The sequence below is a fragment of the Monopterus albus genome, unplaced genomic scaffold, assembly GCF_001952655.1.
Source record: "Monopterus albus unplaced genomic scaffold, M_albus_1.0 scaffold220.1, whole genome shotgun sequence".
NCBI classification, from domain to species: Eukaryota; Metazoa; Chordata; class Actinopteri; order Synbranchiformes; family Synbranchidae; genus Monopterus; species Monopterus albus.
The window spans coordinates 377,373-399,424 of record NW_018128100.1 but is presented as its reverse complement, the minus strand read 5'-3'; the positions used below and the strand labels follow the sequence as shown (position 1 = coordinate 399,424).

The 22,052-nt window shown below is 42.2% G+C and overlaps 1 protein-coding gene across 1 annotated transcript in view; it reads right to left on the bottom strand.

The window, feature by feature from the left end:
• Window positions 1–22,052, bottom strand: part of col12a1b (collagen, type XII, alpha 1b) — a 112,728-nt gene that overhangs the window by 81,580 nt on the left and 9,096 nt on the right. Inside the window, exons 8-17 of the mRNA XM_020619462.1 lie at window positions 20,639–20,812; window positions 20,243–20,533; window positions 19,443–20,045; window positions 16,198–16,476; window positions 15,827–16,102; window positions 13,370–13,642; window positions 5,152–5,421; window positions 2,389–2,655; window positions 1,042–1,234; window positions 616–740 (exon numbers count right to left, since the gene is read on the bottom strand). Coding sequence (XP_020475118.1) covers window positions 616–740; window positions 1,042–1,234; window positions 2,389–2,655; window positions 5,152–5,421; window positions 13,370–13,642; window positions 15,827–16,102; window positions 16,198–16,476; window positions 19,443–20,045; window positions 20,243–20,533; window positions 20,639–20,812 — 2,751 coding nt within the window. The remainder of the gene's footprint in view (window positions 1–615; window positions 741–1,041; window positions 1,235–2,388; window positions 2,656–5,151; window positions 5,422–13,369; window positions 13,643–15,826; window positions 16,103–16,197; window positions 16,477–19,442; window positions 20,046–20,242; window positions 20,534–20,638; window positions 20,813–22,052) is intronic.

The following is a 22,052-nucleotide window of genomic DNA, read 5'->3' as shown; positions in this document are numbered from 1 at the left end:
TATTGGAACAGCTGCATACATCCTGGCAGCAGATAACACTCTGGGTCATAAAAAACTCTGTAATTGTGAGCAGAGCCCTTCTCCACACATCAGGCAACAGGAAAAAAGCTAAATATCTCTTTTGTATGAAAAAAATACATTTGGGCAGCAGATATTGAGCTCAATAGTAACTCATCTAGGAGAGATATATATTAAAGGTCAGCACACTGTGGGGTGGCTGCTCACACACCAGCAAATTCTATCATGCAAGGTGGTCAGGGAACATGCCCATAAATATTAGTCCTGCACTTCAGCAGATCTTTGTTAAACAGCGTGTCATTTTACTCCAGATCACACACCAAATGAGACATGAGGGAGCTGAGCAAGCACAAGCCACCCACCTCAAAATCATTTGTACTAATTAGAATCATCTGCACTAAATGTTGGTCTGTGATTCCAACACGACAGCGATATGAACTTAGTTTAAAAACAGTCTGGCTCTAATCTGGGCTCGTCAAAGTCAGACCCCTCCTGTTCTGAAGGGACCTGGATCGGAGTGAGTCTGCTCTGCAGGCCTTCTCTTTAGGGCTGACAGCAGAGTGTGGGTTGTGGTGTGACAGAGTTATCAGCCTTTACCAGAAGGGTCAAGAGGAGGCAGCTCAGGAGCATCAGAGAGGGTCGTTTTCTCTTCTCCTGCCAAAGGCAAACTCTCCCCTCCATCAAACATCCCAAACACAGCCACTGAGTACTTTGTTCCTGCCCTGAGAGGAAAAGGACATAAACCTGTATCAATATTCCAGATTCTCTATTAGAAAGCTGGAGTGTCAGTGAGATGTCCACAGTTGTAAAATAAATAAGCTTTTACTGGATCTCTTACAAATAAGAATTTTTTCTTCACCTTCAGGCCAAAGTTAAACATCCACAGTTTGACACTTTGAGCTGTAACAATTCATCATAAGATCAACAGAAAATAAATCTGCAACTTCACGCAGTCTTATGTGGCATTAAACTTTATGATTAACACATAAAAGTCACCTGAATATTTAAATAACTTAAGCATACCTGAGTTCCTCTAGAACAACTGTGTTATCATAGGGTCCAACAAGTAACTGCTCTAGGTCAACATCCTCTCCAGCAGGGTGAAAGGTCACTTTGTAGCCCTTAACATCTCCCGGTGCCGCATCCCAGGAGACCCTGAAACTGTTCTTGGTTGGCTCTGAAGTGTGGAGGTTCCTGGGAGCCTTGAAGAGTGACACTGAAATAGGAGAACGCAACAAGAACTTCATGACACACTTGCGCAAAAGAAACTTCAACATAACTCCAAACTCTGGGCAAAGGTTTTAAAGATCAGCCACACTACATTCAAGCCAGGTTCTCATTAGTCCATAATACAATTCCTTGAACTCTGTGTCATTCGTTAAAAAGCCCAGTGTCATGCTGTGCGTTAGTAATGCTAGCGTGTGATTGAGCGTGTGTTTAATGGTGATTTTAGTGCGATGCTGCTTCTCTGCAGCGCAGCAGCACCTGTAGCGTGAGAAATATTCATCTTAACAAGTCGTTTAAACTTCCATTTTTGATGGAAAAGTGCAGGAAAAAAAATCTGCAACTTGGATGACACAATCCCATCTCTTTTCAATGCAGCCCAACCTTCGATAGCATTTCTCTGAATACAAGTGACAAGGCTGTTAAATAAGGCGATTTTAACAGTACTGACATTTTACTCAACATTTGGGAAGCCTTTTGAGATGGAGGTCAAAACATATTTATCCTAGCTTTAAACAGATGCTATTGGAGAGAATTTTAACAATTCTACTTAATTCAGAGGCAGAGAAAGTCGTGCTGGTGAACTGTTAATTAGCCTTGGTCAGGATCACTGGTCGTCTGTGACACCAATCACCTGGGACTTTCAAAATTAGAGAAATACACTTGAAATACTTTGTACATGTTGACCAAAGATTAAAAATCCTCTGTTAAAAACATGATATGTATCAGGAATATGTATATTTATACACAGTGGGAGCAACATAAAGTAATGGAGGTTTAAGGGCATTATTATATTGACAGTTAATTCTGAACCCAGTGATTCTGTGGCAATAAATGGTCATCAATGAAAAAGAGAGAACTACCCACTACTTCCCTAGTTGGAGGTGAAGGGCTACCCGATGCCGCTGACATCCAGCAGAGCTAAACTAGGCTAATGTCACTACTCAAAACTGCTTCTAACTACATGTAGAGAACAGCTTGTGATCTGATGGGATCCAGAAAAAGCTGAAATCACCTCAGAAGCATATTTGTTTTACTTCTTCCATCAATGGTAAAGTGAAGAATGAGGTTTAAACGTCTTGGTTAAAATGGACATGTTTCTGCAGTGTACTGTTTCTCAGAGGGTTGAATCATGGACCAACGTACGTGTCGTTCCTACTCCTTGCCTTGCTTTTCCTTCCCCGTGCTTGTAAATGGGGTGAACGGTGATGTTATAAGTGGTCAGGGGCTGCAGGCGCTTCATGACGGTGGAAGTCACCGTGCCAGGGATCTTCAGAGCCACTTCTTTGCCTCCATTTCTTGGGACATACTTCAGACGGTAGTTGACCACTCTGCCTGGCGCCGGCGTCCACTTTACTTTCATGGTTCGCTCGGTCTCATCTGACACAGTCAGTCTTTTACCAGCAGTGGAGGCTTAACACAAATAACACATGCAAGTTAGCAGGATGCAGACACTGTAGTTTAGTGTTCATCTAAGACAAGTGTGCAGAAACCCTGGACTGACCGACATAAACTCTTCCATTTTTATTTTCCCCCAACAATTAGTATCTTCAAATAAACAGGTTTATTTTAACAAATATCTGAAAATGAAGCAAGGCTTGTGTCCAAGACTTGTTCTGTCCAATCTACCTATGAACTGTGCTGTTCCTTCTACTATCTCATCCTCTGTAACCGTCACTTGCTCCTTCACGTTGCTGTACAGACCATTCTTGGTCAGATTTTATCTGTATGTGCATTATTCCACACATTCCCCTCTGCTCCCGATGCCCACTCAAAAGCCAGGAACTATTTATTTTTATAGCAACTCTTCAAACAACCATCCAGGCTTATTTTCAGGCCCACTGTGGTTTCCCTTTATAATCCTTCAGTAAACTGGATGTGCTCATATAAATGTTGAGTAATATTCAGGTTCATGCCAAAACTGGTTATGAATTAGGCTTTTACCCAGATTTGATCAAAATGCTAACCACATCCTTTTCCCACAAAAAATCCAAAGCCTATAAATTTAAATCAACTTATTCCAATGACTCTGTAAAGTATATAAAAATCTTTGCAAGGGAATAATATTTAATGACCCCAATGAAAGTTTTTTCAAATACTTTACCGACAAAACGAATCAAGACATCCAACTTTGCAGCATGTTGATAGGTTTGAATAAAACTGCACAGCTGGAGATGGACTAGCTGGAAGATACATGGCCAGGCCACTTTATTAGGTACACCTGTGCATTTGAATGCGCTTCAATGCAACAAAAAAAACATAAACTAGTTGAATGTATACATTTATGACAGTTTCACCAAAAAATGAAACATTTTGAGCTTCATAAACACAGATGTTAAGGCAGACATGCTGCACTGAAGTGCAGACAATTGTACAGGTGTACCTAATAAAGTGGTCGGGCAGTGTGTGTTAGTTTACCTACAGGTTGCTCTGTTGTGGGTGGCCTGTGGACCATTTGATTTCCTCTGTGTGCATACTGACTGAGCAATGTGTTGACATTTAGAGTTTGTCTGGTGTCTGGTGAAATATGTCAGCCTGCAGTTCACAGTGCATCAACAGGACGCACACGTTGTACCAGTACTCCCCTCAGCCATGAGTTGTGTTATTTCTAAGTGCACGACAACTGCACATCCCAGTTTGGGAAAAATCCAAAACAAAAGTCCTACTTTATATGTTTGGACCATTGGCTGGAAAGCAGAAAACCTTTGTATGATTATGCAAGCTCATACTTTGTTTTTCTGATAAAATGAAGTACTAATTCTATTTTGGCTTCTATTCATATGGCACATTTCCTTGTAATCAAAAGATATTCTACCAAATGTCCAACACTGAGAACAAAGCCAAAACTTTCAACCTTTCCCTGTGATGGTTAAAGAAATGGGTTTGTGACCCGGTCAGTGACTTTTAAACCTCCTGACTGCTGCAGAGCGGCTCACAGAGCAACCAGTCGCTGCACCCTTGATCAAGAATGTATTTTAACCTCCAGGTGGTTCAATACAGCTGCTCTTTCCTGTATACTGTATATTCATTGCTTTGAGTAAATATGGATACACAGGAGGGGTTTGTTTTCTCAAAGGTAGGCCTGTGTCTGAGACAGAAAATAATCTAACTAGAATCTTTTTTAGATTTGAAAAACTAGAGCATCAATCCCAACTGAGACAAGCTGGTGGTAAAGTGCTGGTTACACAATCTGTATAATGAGCCTGAATACCTTTTTGGCACCAACTAAAACATAGCAAAGCCTGGTTTACTCTTTTTTTTTTAATTTAATTTAACTGAAATTCTGCCAATTTTACACTGTATCTTATTAGAGTTAGACAATTTAATATTTGCTTAAGAAAAGATTTACAGATTCCTCAGAGTGCTTTTAAAAAGTATTATTAGCATCTGTATAAACTAGCCTCTCTCCTAGCTTTAGCCCTCTCAGTGTTTAGCTTCCCTGCTGGGTGGATGCTAGTTGTTGTTAGAAACAGAGCAGCTTTGGTCGGCCAAGCTATTCGCTCACCATCACAAAAACCACTGTCATGAAACATAAAGTAGTTTAACATAATATACTGTGGTCGGTCACTGGTCGGGTCCCTCTCTGTGGAGCTGTCCAGTTTAATAGCTTACGGCCACCCTCTGTGACCCTCGGGCGTGAAGGTTACGTTAACAAAAAGCTAAGCGTTAGCTGAAAGCTAAACGTTCGCTAAAAGCTAAACGTTAGCTAAAAGCTAAACGTTAGCTAAAAGCTAAGCGTTAGCTACAGCTACTTATTTTTCTTGCAAATTGTTCAATGATTCTTAACTAGCTTAAATTTTAACAGTATGGCTTCTCTTTTACTCGGAATGATATTTCAATCCTGCCAGCTCCACCAAAGAGCGTACGTTTAATGTCAGAATTAGCTGGAAAGCCAGTCTCCGTTCTCACCATCGGTGGTTTCCTGTCCGGTTAGCGGGTCGCTGATTGTGTCACCATAGACGGCAACCACAGAAACTCGGTAAAGTGTCTCCGGGGTTAGCGCTTCCAGCACGGTGCTGGTAACGTCGCCGGGCAACGACTTATCTCCAGCTTCCCCAGAAAACGGTGACTTCCACTGGAGCCGGTACATCCTCACGTTCCCAGGCGCTGGTGTCCATGACACGGCGAAGCTGGTGTCGGTCACATCGCTGGTGACCAGGTCTCTAGGAGGGCCCACATCTAAACACAACGAGTGTGGACAGTTATTGTGGGTTTAATAAACGCTATAGTGCACAGAAATGTACAGGAGGATTATCAGTGGCCAAAAGGAACTAAGTACATTTACTCACGTATTGTAGCTACTTCACATTTAGAGGTACTTGTACTTGAGTATTTACGTTTTCTGCTACTTCATACTTTGACTACACTAAATTTCAGAGACAACTACTGCACTACATGTATTTCAAGTAAGGTCAAGTCAAATTTACTTATATGGCCCCATATAAAAATGACACATTTGCCCCAGGCTTCACAATCTGTACAGACACCCTCTGGCCTTTGACCCCAAAAACCTGTTAACCTTTCAAAACATTGGCAGATTGTTGGAATCGACTGTGGTGACCCCCCGAAAAACTGGGGAGCAGCCGAACATACTGATCTTGTGGCATCATCTGGATGAAATTACATTTAATTGGCAGAGACATATGAAATTAACTGATTTTGATTTCAGACACTCCATGGGTTTTCTCTACCACTCTAGACGATGAAACGTTTCAATTTATTTATTTAACTGTTGTTACTACCAAAAACCCTTTACATACCATGAAAACTCTTGTTGCTTGTGAGAGTTAACCCTTACTCTAACCTACTTTAACCCATCAACATTAATCCTAAACTCAACAACAGCTGCAGTGATGGAGTGAATAAATGGCATTTTACAAACATGAGCTTACTCTGAAACTGGTTCGTACACAAATGGTAAATCAAGAACATATAAACAAACATACACACAGGGTGACTGTATTAAAGCATTTTCAGAAGTTTCAGGACCTCAACTTTCTGACTGCTGAAGCACACAGAAGCCAAAACTCAGATTTGTTTAACTGACCGAGACCAAATCTAATTCCCACCAACGCAGTGGCTCATGTTGCTGCAAGCAGATATTTCTTCACTTTTCCGTATAGACACAGGAGACCATGGGAGTATCTGAATGGTGGGAGAGGCGAAGGGGGTGACAGCGTCTACAGAGGAGGCGCTGGAAAGACTGAGAAGCCAAGTTTTTCCCACGTGATAAGACATGAACTCAAACTATCATGAAATAAATCACAGTGTAGCTTTTGCCAGTGGGTGCAGATCTTTGGAGAAATTAAATCTAAAAAGGAAACTAAACATTTGTAGTTGTAAAAATTGGTTTTGGTCTGAATTCAAAACAACCAAAATCAGGACATTTCATTTAAAAATTTCTCTGCATATGGACAAAGGCCAGAGAATCAAAATGTGTGCATGCCTTTCTGCAGTGAAAACCAAATAGAAAAAAAAACGTAATAAAGTGAAATAAACCTGGATGTCGTTCAGAGCCTTTTTTTGTTCCTGCCAACTAATACCGGAAATTTTGATCATCTTTTTAAATATGCCAAACATGTGGCCAGACTGAAGGGTGTGTTAAGACAAATGCTATTAATGAATACGTTTAATACATTTTGACAGGCATATCATGACATCAGTTTTCTCAGCTGCTCTGTTCAGCATTCACTGGTAATAATATGTGAAAAAAAAATGCTCTGAAAGTTGCAGATAAACTGTAACAAGGCTTTTAATTTGAAAGGCTGAGGCATTTCTGACTTAAGAAAAAAAAAGCAAAGTTAATGTGACTATAAGACTAAATTTCCAACCCTGTGTTTATTGAACTTTACTTTATAGATGCATATACAGTAACTATCAGTTTGCTTTCACATGTACGCTCACTGTCACTCAGCCTTCGCCACAGCACTGTAGCCATTAACAGGGAGCTGCGGGCTCTCCACGGCTGCTGCCATTTTCTATCTGCTTTAAGGAACAGTCCCAGCTGGAAGCCGAGTCTGGAGCCACAGACAGCCATCAGATGGAGATCGGAATATGTGGCGTTACACAGACGCTGCCTGAAATGCTCTCAAACCTGTTTTTCCACAGTCCATTACAAATCAAAGCTGAACAAAACCACAGAAAATGTAATGCATTTTTGGGATATTTCCACTGCCCTTCATGCCTCAGTCTGTCTGTCAGTCCTGTAAACAAATATGGAACTACATAAATGTATCAATGGCAGCTAACCTAAAATTCAAGGTATTCTTAAAATCATATTTCTTGGGAAGAATAATATCTTAAGATGAAAAGTATTAGTAAAATAAGTACATGTCCTATCCATCTACTTGTACATATTACTGTATTACTGATTGGTTTGGTTTTTTTTTTCATGCTGGAAAAGTTTTCTGGCTTCATCCTCTTGTATCCAAAGCCATTTGTCACAAAACTGCTTAACATGTTTATAACTTTTGAGAGCAAAGTGAAGCCAATTGAACCTTTTTATGCTATATGGCAACTTGAGACTTGAGAAGTCTCTCATGCTGTCTGACCCAAAGCTAGAGGAGGAGACTGTATCTGGGTCTCCCTGCTGAAGAAACCTTACAGTCACAGTGGAAAGTCTCTTACTTTGTATATTAACTTGGCTACTTGACATGTTCCCTCTACTGTCAGCCGGTTAAAGCCCGCGAACTGCAGAGTCTCTGTAGTTTTCATACAGGTAACCCAGGGATCAAGTGGCTCAAATGCTACAGCAGAGTAACACAAACAAGCAAACACAACAAAGTGACTGTTAGCTCTATTGAAACCCGCTTCCTGACAGAGAGCTGTGTCCACACAGTGAGCCATACAGATCACTGGTATCACTCAGCAGATACAGAGTTCAGGGATCATGAACACCTCGGGTCAGTGCATTCCTGTTTTCTGTGGTGAAATTCTGAACCTGCTGACAAAGCGTTCATGCAGTTTTAATGTCCACAGTCATCATAATGCCACAGAGTCAGCCAAATTTAGGACACCCTGTAAAGTGAAAACATGTGAAGCACACTAGATTCAGCAGAGCCTTTGTCCTTTTACCAAGACAAAGTATGAAGCACTGCAGCCTCAAAACTTGATAAAATCTGGAAGCAAAGATCAGAATCTCAATTCAAATGGGAATGTAAATGTAAACGTACCCAAACATCGCTGAGGGGTCCAGCTCCAACGAGGGCCCTTGCTCTAAATGAATCCATTTGTTTGTGCTTTGAATAAAAGCAAGCCTATGTCTGTTCACTCCATCTAACAGAAGATTTAATGTATTGATGTAAAAAACCTTCTATCCGAGGCTTTGATGAAAAAAAAGGAGGAAACACTTCTTAAGTGCTGTATTTTGGCACATTCTCTTGATCGGTGCTTCCAAAACCTCTATCAATACATAGCAAGATCACAGCGAGGTATTTGTTTGCAGCCAGTTCAAGCGGCACCCCACAGCACTCATGTTCTCCTTTTCCCTGGTTTCCCTTCATGTGAAAACTGGAGAGCTGTTCATTTCAGCCAAAATAGATCCTTTCATCGTAATTAGAAACTGGGAACTAAACACACATTAAGTATATTGACAGCCAAGCACACCACAGGAGTATTAAGTGTCCTGTAGCCAAAACCTGTAGCCTTGTCATATGTTTGGGTAATTAATCCAAACTCCACCTTAACACCTGCATCCCCTGAACATCCCCTGAAGAGGCCTGGAAACACTGCAAAGAACAAACTGCCTGCCAGCTTTTAAAGAATCTAGATGAATCCTCCTGGGTGAAAGATTGACAGCCATGTTTTTAGGGGTTTTAATGGACACTTTAAGCAAAAGTTATTAAACTTTTATTTTAAGTCACATTGAGGTTTGCAACTTCTTTTCCAACGGAGCCCTGGCAAAACAACATAAAAGACAAGAGCTCAAAACTGGAACCAAAAATTGTCTGGATGGCCCTTGTATGGATCACCTTTGACAACCTCCTATTCAACACATTTTCAATTTACTCACATTTTTATAACCGTTTTTTGATTTCAGAGGCCTGTGGAAGCTGTTCAAAATGCATTATATAATTCTAAAAATGCACAGTTATCAATCTCACAGCATGTTTCACCTCTGAGATTCCTTAAATGTTCCCTTCTCTTACAGTTTTGAAAGGCTGCCACGGCACACTACACTGGCCCCACAGTCAGGAAGCCCTGGTTAATGTCAGCTTTTTGGACGTTCTTCAAAATGAGTGTTAAAAGTGAAGACCTTGGTGAAAAGTGAAAAAAAAATCAAAAGCAGCTGCAGCTCCTTTATATATCAGCTTTGGAACAACTGAGTGAGATGAACTACATTCATACAAATGCCATCTGACTTTACCAGGGCATCCACTGGTGCCATTGTTTGGACAAATTAGCAGTGAATGAAAACAGTCTCTGTAGCATTTATACATTGGTTTGGGCAAAGAATTAGATTTGATATGTTACAGAAAACGTCGTAACCTTCTGATCTTGGCATGAAGAAGAGTTTTCCATTTTAGCTACCATTTGGTCGTAAACGGAAATGTCTTGCTTAACATGAGCTTTTACAGTAAAATGTTTTTACAATAAGAAAGAGTGAGCTCACTGGTTTTAATGGCAGCATAGTATCAGTGCTGCTGACTTTGCCACTGCAGGTTTAGTCCTGCATGTAAAGAGACTAAGTGAATGACAGAGGTAGTGAGGACGCTCCTGCCAACTGCCTCTAATGTCAGCCAAAACCAGGGATGTCTGGAGGCCTTAACGATGCACTTCAAGCGTCCTCAACCTGAACCAGACAAAACCAATTCACTGCGCTACGCTAGTTCGCATCTGAAGCATCAAACAGAGATGGTACTGTGACCAAGGAAGCGTCTAGGCTGTGCAGGCCCAAACACACAGACTATCAAATTCCAGACAAGCCCAAAATGAAAGAGAGAGAGGGAAAATAGAAAGGAACTGAGAGCAAGACACAGATGGAGATAGAATAAAACTAATATGAAGAGAAAAAGAAAAACAGAAGAGGGAGATAAAATTGGAAATGCAGTGACAGCATGAAACAAAGACACACGGAGAATGGTCCATAACCAGAAAGACGACAGACAGGAATGAGTCGGTCACCCCTGCTCCGCCTAACCTTCCAGCCCTGCTCTCAGCTGGGTGACATTCCTGTCCAGTCTTGCTGTGTCTCATCTTTAACTCTTAGCCTGTGTGGCTGGCTGCTGTGTCCATTGCTACTGTTATTGCATGTGGCTTAAAGGGCTACAGACGCCGGACCAATGAAAGAAAAGCACCAACACAGAGTCCCAGTGAGGAGCTGGGCCACCACGTGCCACCAAACAGCTCCACCTTGGCACTGACTCTCCATGTCTCTGCGCCCTCCTGGAGGGATGAACACCGTTCTTCCAACAAATATTCCTTCATGTGGTGTTTTGATGATGGTGGTGGAGACGCCGTCTAAAGGCCAATTCATACTTTTTATAACCAGGTGTAAGCAGAAGGGTTTAAACACACACACCTGCCAAATCTCAACTGCATGTTGTGTAGAGTTATGCGTCCTGCACACCAACTGGTTGATCCAACTTCCTGTTGGGAGGCGCTCAATTTCAAAATATCATTTGTGCAAATTTGGCTGAGGGCTGCAGGCCCTCCCTTCTCCCCTCTCCCCTCTACCACTGCCTCATGGAGGCTGGAGACCTAGATGCAGACCAAGGTTTTGCACAATGACCCCTTGGTTTAACTTGGACCAACTGTATTTAAGTCGCATGTGCAGTTTTTCGATGCAAAGAAGAATTAGTACAAGCATTTTGGGTGCTCTCACATGCTTCCTTTCAAATGAGTTTGTTTTCAAACTGTGTGAACTTATGAACATTATGTCCCTGATCTGTTGATCTCTGTTGTAGCAACTGTACTGCATCCCAGAATCCCAAATGTATCTTAAGGCTAAGATGATCTAAGCCCCATTGTTGTAATCTATGGGCTGAGATCAGTTTAAGCTTAATGCCTTGAGCTCAGCAGTTAACTTGTTTTCATAACTGATAAAAATGACGTACACAACTATGAAAATGAGACCTTGGGGGCACAAAAATGTATTTCTCTTTCTCATCAACACCACGAGTAAACCTACACAAAAGCCTTATGGTTTGGTCCTCTCCTCTTCCTTCTCACCATCTCTCTCCACTCTTGTTCTGAAAGTTTATATTACTCTCCAGTAACAACAAGCCTGACCTTTGAAGCCTCGCTGGGTACTGACAGTAAGATCACTTCTAACATTTTGCGCTGGAGCAAACATAAGCCATGTTTAAACACAGTGTTTGCAGAGTTTGTTTTAAAGGCCCTTCTGATGATTTGGTCATCTTCCAGGGTTTAGTCACAGCAACTAAAGTAAAACCTCAGACATTAGCTGTGGTTGTTGAGCCACACAGTCATAAAAATGGAGCATAACTGTTTAATCTGGGCAGCTCAGGAGATCCCGGCTCAGTGCCAGAGCTAAACCAGAAACATGTCAAGCTTTAGATAGTTCGACTGTTTATTTTACTTCTACTTTAGATATGAACATACCTCAATGTCTGTGTGTTTCTTTTTTACTTATCTCTTATAAACAATGCATTACTAAAAGTCCGTTGTACATCTCATAATGGATCATCATCAAGAGCTGCTATGCATTTGTGTTTTTCAGGACATATACCTGCACTTTATGTGGATTTGTATGTTAACTAAAATAGAAACCAAGGGAAAAATTCATCTTTAATCAACAGGAAATAAAATGATTGTAGAAAGTGAATTTGTTGATCAGAGTGTGAAAATGACAACCAGTGAACCCCTGGAGTAGAAGCTCTGCACAGCTTCTCAGCCTCTTGTAGCTCAGGCTTTGCAAAACATTTACTGTTGTAGTATAATCTCACTGTTTGCAGCAGCAGCTGTTTTAATCAAACCCGCTCTGATAAACCCATCCAAACAGCAGACAGACACAGAGATTAGTGCAGCATTTAGGGGCTACAGTGAAGAAAGCCCAGTAGTGGCTATACTTCATCAGGCGGCTCAGAAAAGCTGGTCTGAACCATCGCCCCCTCACTCAGGCTTATAGAGGACTGGTAGAGAGCATCCTCACTACTGGCATCACAGTCTGGTATGGTAACACCACACAGGCAGAGAGGAAGGCTCTTCAAAGGGTCATAAAGACTGCAGAGAGGATCACTGGGACTGAACTGCCTGCTATGGACACACTGTACACACAGCGCTGTCGTAAAAGGGTGGAAAAGGGATCCACGCCGACCCAGCTCACTCTCTGCTCAGACACAAAAACTGCACCTACAGCCTCAGGCACAGTAGGGCAGACAGTACCATCACACACAGAACTAGACTTTACAACAGCTTTTTCCCTGCCACAGTAAAACTCATGGCAAATATGAAAATGTGAGAAATGTGAGAATATATGTGCAATAACCCCTTACAGAATAATAATAATACAGAAATGTTCCACAAGGTATTTTTGTGAGACCATCTCATCAACAGTGTTCTCTTGGGGGACCTGAGTAATAGCAGGACATTCTCTACCAAACAATGGAAACAGGCCTGAATACAAACTGTGTTTTAGTATGTTATAACCCCTCACTACCTCACCAAGCGTAACGACATATCCAACTCCACCATGTGACTTGATAAGTGAAATGTTTGAAGTTCACTGTGGAAAATACTATTACCCTATTTTAGTGTATTGTGGTTTTTAATACTTTGTTGCCTTTATGTAACTTTTTTTATTTTAAAACTAAATGTTCTTTCTGGCTTGTGACTCCTTACCTGACTCCAAAGGAGAACTACACAAGAATTCCTATATGCCTAGACCGTCTGTTTATGCATAAATGGCAAAAGAAAATCTTGACTTGACTCTTGACTAAAGAGACAGATCTTCTTCTCCAGAGTTGGTAAAGATCAAACCATAGATAAAAGCAGAGTGAATACCAGACTTACTGTAATCATATGGATACAAACACAACTCAAACAGAATGATGCTCTGTGTCTGTTCACTGGCAACTTTATAACCCAAGAATCTGTGACCGTCTGCTTGTTTTATGGCCACTATAACCAAAATTGTATTCATATGACAGAGGTGTAACAGGCTTACCTTCTAGAGTGGCGCCTTGTCCCTCCAGTGCGTCACCCAGGCCTGAGGAGTATCGCGCGCTGACGAAGATGTCATACTCGGTGTCCGGCTGCAGGTTCTTGAGGAGAGTTGCTGTGCTGTCACCCTTTACTGACACTTCCTTCCTGGGGCCACCAGCAGAGGGACTGTACGCCACGCGGTAGTGGAGCACATGTCCCGGCGCTGGCTCCCATGAGACCCTCATGGAGGACACGGTCTGGTCAAAAACTCTCAGGTCACGGGGGGAACCCCTGCCTGAAGAGGAGGGAAACAAGGGCAGAGAAAGATAAAGACATTTTAATTTTTAATTTCTGTGTGTGTGGGTTCTATACAAGACCCTGCACAGAGTCTTTATTTGCACCATTGTGGCTTCTAGGATTTGGAATAACTGACCAAACTGCTTGTTTCTGTCAGAAAAACAGCTCAGGGTCAACTGTTTATATTGATCTGCATTTATGATACATTCTGTTATTTTAAATTTGCTTATAAAATAACCAACTAAAGCAAAGTGACACGTTCGTTGTACACTCTCCCACTTGGCCAATAAAAACAGATTGAGAGAGCAGCAACTTGGAAAACGGGTTAAGAATGTACAGTATATACTGGGGATTGTTTCAGCCACATAACATTAAAAACTTTGTGTAATCTGGAAACACCTTTATACTATTATTAATTAAGTGTTGACTGACCCTCTGGGTTTGTCAGAGACAACCAGGCATAGTGTTTATTTTTCAGAAAAAGCTGAATTCTTAGCTCTGTGACTCCTTGGGAAGCACAAACCGGGGCTATGTGTTGTATAAGATAGAATGTCATCAGGGCACATAAGGAAACTTGTGGCCTAATAATCATCCACTGTGTCCTTGACTAGATCAAATCTGGGTGAGAAACATTCTCTTTGACCAAGACACTGAGCTCCCAGTGTCTTCTGTGGACCTACACAGTAGAAAACCGTGTTTGTACTGGCAGCGACCAAGAGTGTGAACAATTGTAAGAGACTATGAAAGTTACATAGGCCATGTTCCCACAGTTCCCCTTTGAAAAACAATTATTAAACTAAAGCACTGACTAATGTGTCCTGCTGTTAACGCCTACTGCTGATTTATACTGTGAAATGTTTTTTGTCTTCTCTGCCTGTGTGCAGGTTTTTTCCGACAATGGGTATGTTCCGGTGACAGCTGTCTGGACCCAAAACTGAGTCATGGATTTGAATTAAATGCACCTTTTTCCCTATGCAATACTAGTCAGCAGAAATGGAAAAGAACTGGAGTTGAGTGACTCCCATTTAATTGTGTGTTATGTTCTTCTGTCCCAACACCAGATTTGCTGGAAAAACAGCAAGCGAAAGGGCCATCCATACAAAACCCTTAAGGCATTGCATCAATTCATACTTCTGAGGTAAAATCATGGCGAGGTAAACATTGTAAGGGGAACAATAGCTTAAGGCATACAGGGAGAAGGAAACGTAAATCTGTCTGAGAGCCAGCTGGGTGTTTCTGCCTCTTTTCATAAACCATCTCAAATAGAAAAAAAATCACCTCAGATGACAAGCAGCTGCACTGTCTGAAGGAGGTGAATGGCACACAAATGTTGTTGCCATGGCAAACAGAAATATGATTTGTTTATTTCCAGCTGTGTCCTCAGCGCTTTGGCTCAGGGTCAATGATCTTAAGTGTCTTCAGAAGATATATACTGTAATCACTGAAGCTAAGAGACCCTGCTGGAAGTTTGCACAAAAGATCAGGAAAATTTCATAATGTCACTGCCCAGTCCAGAGGTTTGTTCACTCAGGAAAAAAAATCTCCTAGACTTTGTTTCTTTGTTTATCACCTTTGAGTACATGCTGACCCACATCGACTTCTATTTAGTTTTCGGTGCTTCTGTCTGTTTTTCATTCCTTTCCCTGTAAGGCAGGACAGTTCTAAGGAAGAGCTCCATGAGCGTCAGCCTGTACTAACACTGCAGGGTTAGCAGTTCACTTTCCATTGGGGTCAACAATGTCTGGATTTCTGGCCCTCCCACTCAGTTTTGGAATACAAGTAAATGCTAAATGTCAGATGATGACTTTAGAAAATCACTGTGGAGAAAGAGAGCGACTGGGGATCTCAGAGTGAAGTCTGGACGTTGTGGTCTTCACATGACCAGCTTGGACCTAGAATAGTTTAGTCATCCCACAGCTTCATGATTTAAAGGTCTAATTTGGTTTTTAGTAATATAAGAACTTGTATGGGGTTTTCTGAGCCATAGAACAAGCTGAACATGTACAGAAGGTGTGCATGTTTTATTCTTTTATTGTTATTTTGTTTCATGTTGTCATGGTGATACAGCCCTGTTTATGTTTCCAAATGTTGTTTACATTTTGACAAATTTGCACCATGTTAAGCTATTCTCCATTACTGGTTCCTGTTTTCACTGTAACCAACCCAACAAAGTGAGAGTCACCTTCTTTGGTGGTGCCATCGGTCTGCATTGGCTCTCCGGACCCGGACCAGTATTCGGGAGTGACCGTGACGCGGTACGTGGTTTGAGGCTGAAGCTGTTGGAGCACAATGGTGGTCTCGCTGCCAACAGTGGTAGTCTCCAGCCTCGAGCTCTCGTCCCCAACAGGACTGTAGGTCAACCGGTAGCGAGTGACAGCTCCTGGAGCTGGCTGCCATGATACTCTGAAGCTGTCTGTTGTCTCTTCTGACACCCTCAGGTTGCGCACTGGACCTTGTTCTGAAAAAATATGAATGAGTTTGGATTTTACTACTCCCGTTTAACATCTTTAAAAAAAGTTAAATAAGTTAAATGTCTTCAGTCAATATAAATACCTTCTAAAGTGGTCTCATAGCCTTGCAGAGGCAAGCTTTCCCCTTTGTCATACTGCGTGTAAATGTTGACTTCATAGCGGGTGAGAGGGGTGAGTTTGGGGAGGAGGGCAGTGAGGGTGTCCCTGGGCACAGACATGGACACATAATGTCCATTGGGCTCATCAGCTGGCTTGAACTTAACCAAATAGGACTCAACATCGGTTGCGTCGCTCTCCCACGAGGCCCTGAAGCTCCTGGGGCTGATCTCTGAGAAGGAGAGGGCCTTCGGTTGGACCAGCTCTGGAGAAAGTGGAAGGTAACAAAGTTAAAAGGCGATTTTAATCCAACGCATGCAGACGCACCAGGTCTGAAAATCTGGGAGAATGGTTTTGGTCTAAAAGAACAATACTGTCACATTCACACTGAATCTAAGCATCCACGAACATGGAACGTCCTTTAACACAGTCTCTTTCTAACCTACACACTAGCCTAATGTTGACCTTCCAAAAACATTTTAGTTACCTGTAGATTTATCTGTACTTGTCATGTGCAAAGTCCCACTCTAATTCAAAGCCACTAGAATGCTTTGCCAGGTTGATATTTACTCTAGTGATACTTATAGTTGTGATATCTATGTGTGTCCCCAGTCCTTAGGGGTCCTGTTGCTATGGATTGATGGTGCACAGCGAGCTGCTAAAGATGGTGTTTTCTCACATTGTCACTTGATGTCAGACCCAACCCAGCCCTGACTAACTTATTCACCGACAGCTGCAGCTTCTCTTGCAGTTATGCTAAACAAATGGACAAACAGCTTTACTCCGCTGGCTAACAGTCTTTCTAGTGACAAACCTAAGGTAGTTCTAGGTAGTTGCTGAGATAGTTTGTGAATAAAGGGGCTGTAAAAGCGCTTTGAGTGTGCTTCATTTAAGACCATTTACCATTCTATTATTCACATTTCAAAAATCTTTAAAGCCATACTCTGTATTCCCAGGGTGTTAACCAAAGAACATTAAAGACAGATGGCAGAAAAACACAGATCACCAAGGATGATGCCAAATGAGGCGAACCTTTAACGTGTGGTTTTACACTGTAGAAAAGACTCCAACACTAAGACATCTCTAAAAAAAGATCAAAAGAAAATGAAGGAGTCCAGAGCTTGAAGGGGTTGAAGTGTAGCCACTGAATAAAGATGTTAAAATTCCAACCCGTCTGACAGCTCCATTATTTACACAGCATCACCAGGGCAGCTGCTGTGAAACACTCCTCTACAGGAGCTCTTTGAGAGTTTATTTTTAAGGAAGGTGAGACTATGCTGCTCATTCGGGCTCCTGTACACTTCTCTTTGCTGACATAAAGTCATTATTATATAAGAATGATGTAATCAGTGGCTTTCTGTGCTGGCAGACCTGGAAGCTCCTTTAGGCAAAGTAACCCAGAGCGATTACTTTTTAGGCTGAAGTATGTGAAACAGCATTTTCAGAAAACCTCTCTTGCTTGTTTAGACTTGACTGTCAGATGTTCAGGGGTGGCTGCTGATTTTAGCACAAAGAACACATTTCAAAGTCAGGAATTGTTTATAGATACATGACAGACGACACACCAAACAATCTGATGTGGTAATAACTGAGTCATCTCGTGCTTCAACATAAGTTTAAACAAATGCAAAAAAAAAACCCATCTCTGCAAACCACTATTTGACCCAGTTCTAATATTTCCACAGGCAGGACCTCTCACTGCCCTTGAAAGATCAAAAGGTAGACATGTGGTTAACACATTGAGGCAAAATGAGGGTTCAGCTGAAAACACACACTTGGAACAGTATCATGAAAGTAATTGTGTGCATATGGACGATTGTTAGTACAATGCTCCACTCTCCTCCACAATGCAGGGTGACAGACAACCAGGCACACGAACAGTTTCTTTCCCCAGACCATCAGTCATGAACACTAGACCCACGACAGTATGTCTGGACAATGCAGTGCAATTCCTGTAAATATACATTGTACATATAGATCGCTGAATCCAGACTGTGTGTGTATATATATATATATATATAAATTCCCCACTTTAGTCTCTGCCATTCATGGTGCTGCCATACCTTCCTTGCATTTCCAGTGTGAACCTTTCATCCACTTTTTTGCTACTTTCTTCTCTCGGCATATTTACAAAAGCTATTTTCCTAAGATATGCCCAATTACTTATAATATACAGTATGTATGTAGTTTGGGATTACTACATCTATCGCTACGGCCTTCTTCTGTTTGTCCACCATTACTATGTCCGGTTGGTTGGCCATTACCAGTTTGTCAGTTTGTATCTTGAAGTCCCACAGGATCTTAGCTTGGTCATTCTCAACCACCTTTGGAGGTGTATCCCATTTTGACTTTGGGACTTCCAGCCTGTACTCAGCACAGATGTTTCTGTACACTATGTCAGCCACTTGGTTATAGCGTTCCATGTATGCCCTGCCTGCTAGCATCTTGCACCCCGCTGTTATGTTCTGGATTGTCTCAGGGGCATCTTTGCACAGCCTGCACCTGGGGTCCTGAGAGCCACTGTACCAGAGTCAAATTCCTCGTGTGTCTGACACACCTGGCCAATAAAGCTGATTCTGATTCTGATTATGTCTGAAAGCTGCTGAAACAGCAGCAGTGCTGGTCTAGTACTGGTCAGACCGACTACTGAGTGAACTTTCTTAAAGCCACAGACTAAACTGATGACAGTCAGAAGCAACACCATCATCCACAATTATCGAATGAGTTGTAATGAGCAACCTTGCATCCACAAGACTCTTCTCTGACCTGTAGGCCACCACTGCCCACAATAGCTATAATAGGTATTATAGTATACATAGGTACTACACCTTCACAAACTACACTGTGACCACAAATCTTTAAAGTCAACTGACTGAAACTATTCAAACCACCAAAATGATTCAGAATTTCCACCCCTGCAGCTAAAACTAGGTCCCAGCATGAGTGAAAAAAGGTGAGAAACTGCCAGCATTCCTCTTACATTTTTACCAAAGAGAACCACAAAATTCCTTGTTCTTTATAATGAATGACTATTAATAGCACCTGGGATCTGGTGAAAAGTAGGATGTCAACCTTGGGCCTATTTTCTTACACTACTAATAAACTAAACACCAGAACAAGATTTGATAAGAACCAGAATCAAACAGCAGAATACAACCCTAAAAAAACAACAGATTGTTCAGAACAAAGCACAGTGTCATCAGCACAGAGGACTAAAGGAATCTTACTTACGTCTCTGGAAGATGTTGCGATGTTCCTGCTCAATCCTCAGGCAGATGGACTGTGTAAGTTCTTTGGAAATCCTCTGGAAGGCATCAAAGTCCTCCACGGTGTACACATGGGTCTCCACAGGCGTATTGGCAATGGCCTCCAGCTCACTTCGTACAGCATCTTTAACGCCCACTGCGAAAATCTCAACGTCAGCATTTCTCAGCCTGGTGGCCGGCTCGTGGAAGGCGTCAGACGACTTCCCATCAGTGATGAGGATGGTAACCCTGGGAACATTGGTGCGAGCCCCTCTGGCAGTATGGAAGATCCTCTCCCTCACATACGCCATGGCCTTGCCGGTGTTGGTGGAGCCGCCTCTGTATGGGAACGTCCTCACAGCCTTGACCACGGCGTTCAGGTCATGGTGAGTATTCAGGTAGAACTCAGGGTGGGGATCCCTGCTGTACTGGACCAAGCTAATCTGAACCTTACTGGGCCCGATGTCAAAAGTGTTCACCAGCACCTCCAGGAAAGCTTTTACTTTCGCAAAGTTGGCCAGACCAATGCTGTAGGAACCGTCCACCAGAAGGACAACATCGGCTTGAACATCCACGTCAAGAGAGCATTCTGCAAGGAAAAGCAAACAGCACAATGCACAGTTATTTTGGAGTTATATAGCAACAAGAAGGTCGAAATTTGACCTTCCATGCTGTAATTCACCTTGACAGTGGTAGCTACAACTTGAAACCTCTACTGTATCTAAAATGTATTAATAATACAAATGAACCTGTAGGGGAAATGTAAAATCACTATGCTGGACTCACCCACTGACACTTTAACTGGCTCCGTCTTCTGCATGACCATAATGGGCTCACTGGGCATCAGGCCTTTCAGAGCAAACACGCTGACCTGGTACTCTGTATCTGGGGTGAGGTCTCTAACCACCACCGAGGTCTGAGTTGGGACCAGGTACAGCTCCTGCTGCCTGCTGCCAGTCATCATGGGGGTCATCTGCACCTTGTATCCGGAAATGTCCCCGATGGAGGCGTCCCAGCTCACCCGCATGGACTTTGAAGCTACCTCCAGGACTCGAAGGTCAGAGGCTGGCTCGATGACTGAATCAGAGTTATACACTTATGTGAAACTCAAGCAATACATGTGCACATACGTTTGTCTCAATCGAGTATGACAAGCTTCAGAGATGGGAAACTACAGCTCACCTTCTTCTCCGCTGACAAGTGAGGTGAGTTGATCGTCAACGCCAGCACACACCTGGGTAATGAGCTCTTTCTGCACATTCTTGATCAAGTCAAAGTTGGCAACATAATAGATGTGACTGGTGTAAGGGGTGGAGGCCATTAGCTTCAGCTCCTCTTCATCAGCCTCGTGCAAACCTAACATAAACCAAAAACAATAAAACATCAAAGTTGTGCAAATGCACAGTGTAGGGGATGTTGCTTTGTTCTGAGCTGAGAGGCGACACCACTGAATTCATAGCCATCCTTGTAAAGTCAGTGGTATTGTGTGGGGATTACTGAGTCAGTGAAGTGTGTATTTGCTCCAGGTCTATAAACACTGGATGAAATGAGCAATCTATAAAGCCATGAAGTGAAGCACTTGTTTTCCAACTTAGCATATTAAAGGTTCTCCAGCTGGATTCACCATCGGTCAACAACGAAAAACGCCAAGCCCCAACCTTTTAATTCTACTCTGGTTGGAAAGTCTGACAGCAAATATGAAACTGGTTGGATTTAACAGTGCTGACTTTTACAGTCCTTTTCCTCTAACACTGACACTGTTAGACCCTCACAGGATCTAGTCTGATCGACAGCGGGGTGCTTTACTCCAGTATTTCCATTTTCCAGAACTATATTTTAGAAGGAAATACTGAGCTTTTGATGCAACTACACCACCAGTCAAAACTTTGGACAAAATTTTTCACTGAATTGAATGTGAAGCTGTGTCCAATGACCATGAAATTTTCATTTTTCCTTGTTTCCTTCCTTTAACCCGACTTCCTCCCTGTCTCTCTTCTTGTTTCTTTCATTCATCCCCACTTTTCATCTGAAATGATTTCTTTCCTTCTGTCCTTCTCTTGCTTCTTTCCCTCATTACCTAATCCAGAAACATGAAAATACCCCAAACTGGAGATGCCTCTTCTACACTCATTTGTCATTTTACTTTTAATATGTTGGTGGATTTGCACTGTTTAACTGCAGGACTCTGACTTGCATGTAAGAGTGTTGCTGATCAGTGCTTTACTGTTTTTACTGAAGATCTCAACACATTAGAGACATACAGCATCTCATCTTCTCTGACTCACTAACAATATACAGTATTTATTTTGCCCAAAGTTCAAAGGGTTTCACTTGACAAACCACATATCACCGTTGCTCTGCAGAAATGTGAAGCTTCAGCTGAAAGGAAGCCAAACTCTTGTGTGGTTTCAGAAAACCCTACCACCCTCAACCTTTTAAAATCCTCTTAAAGCCTGGATAACCTCCAGAAACTCCATGGCTGAGCTGAGGAGGAGTCTTTTTATTTTCTTTTTATAGGACAAGTGGACATTTACAGGGTTGCTCCTGCAAGTTACCAGCTGCTCCTGCAAAAACTGGGAACATATTTAAGTCTCAC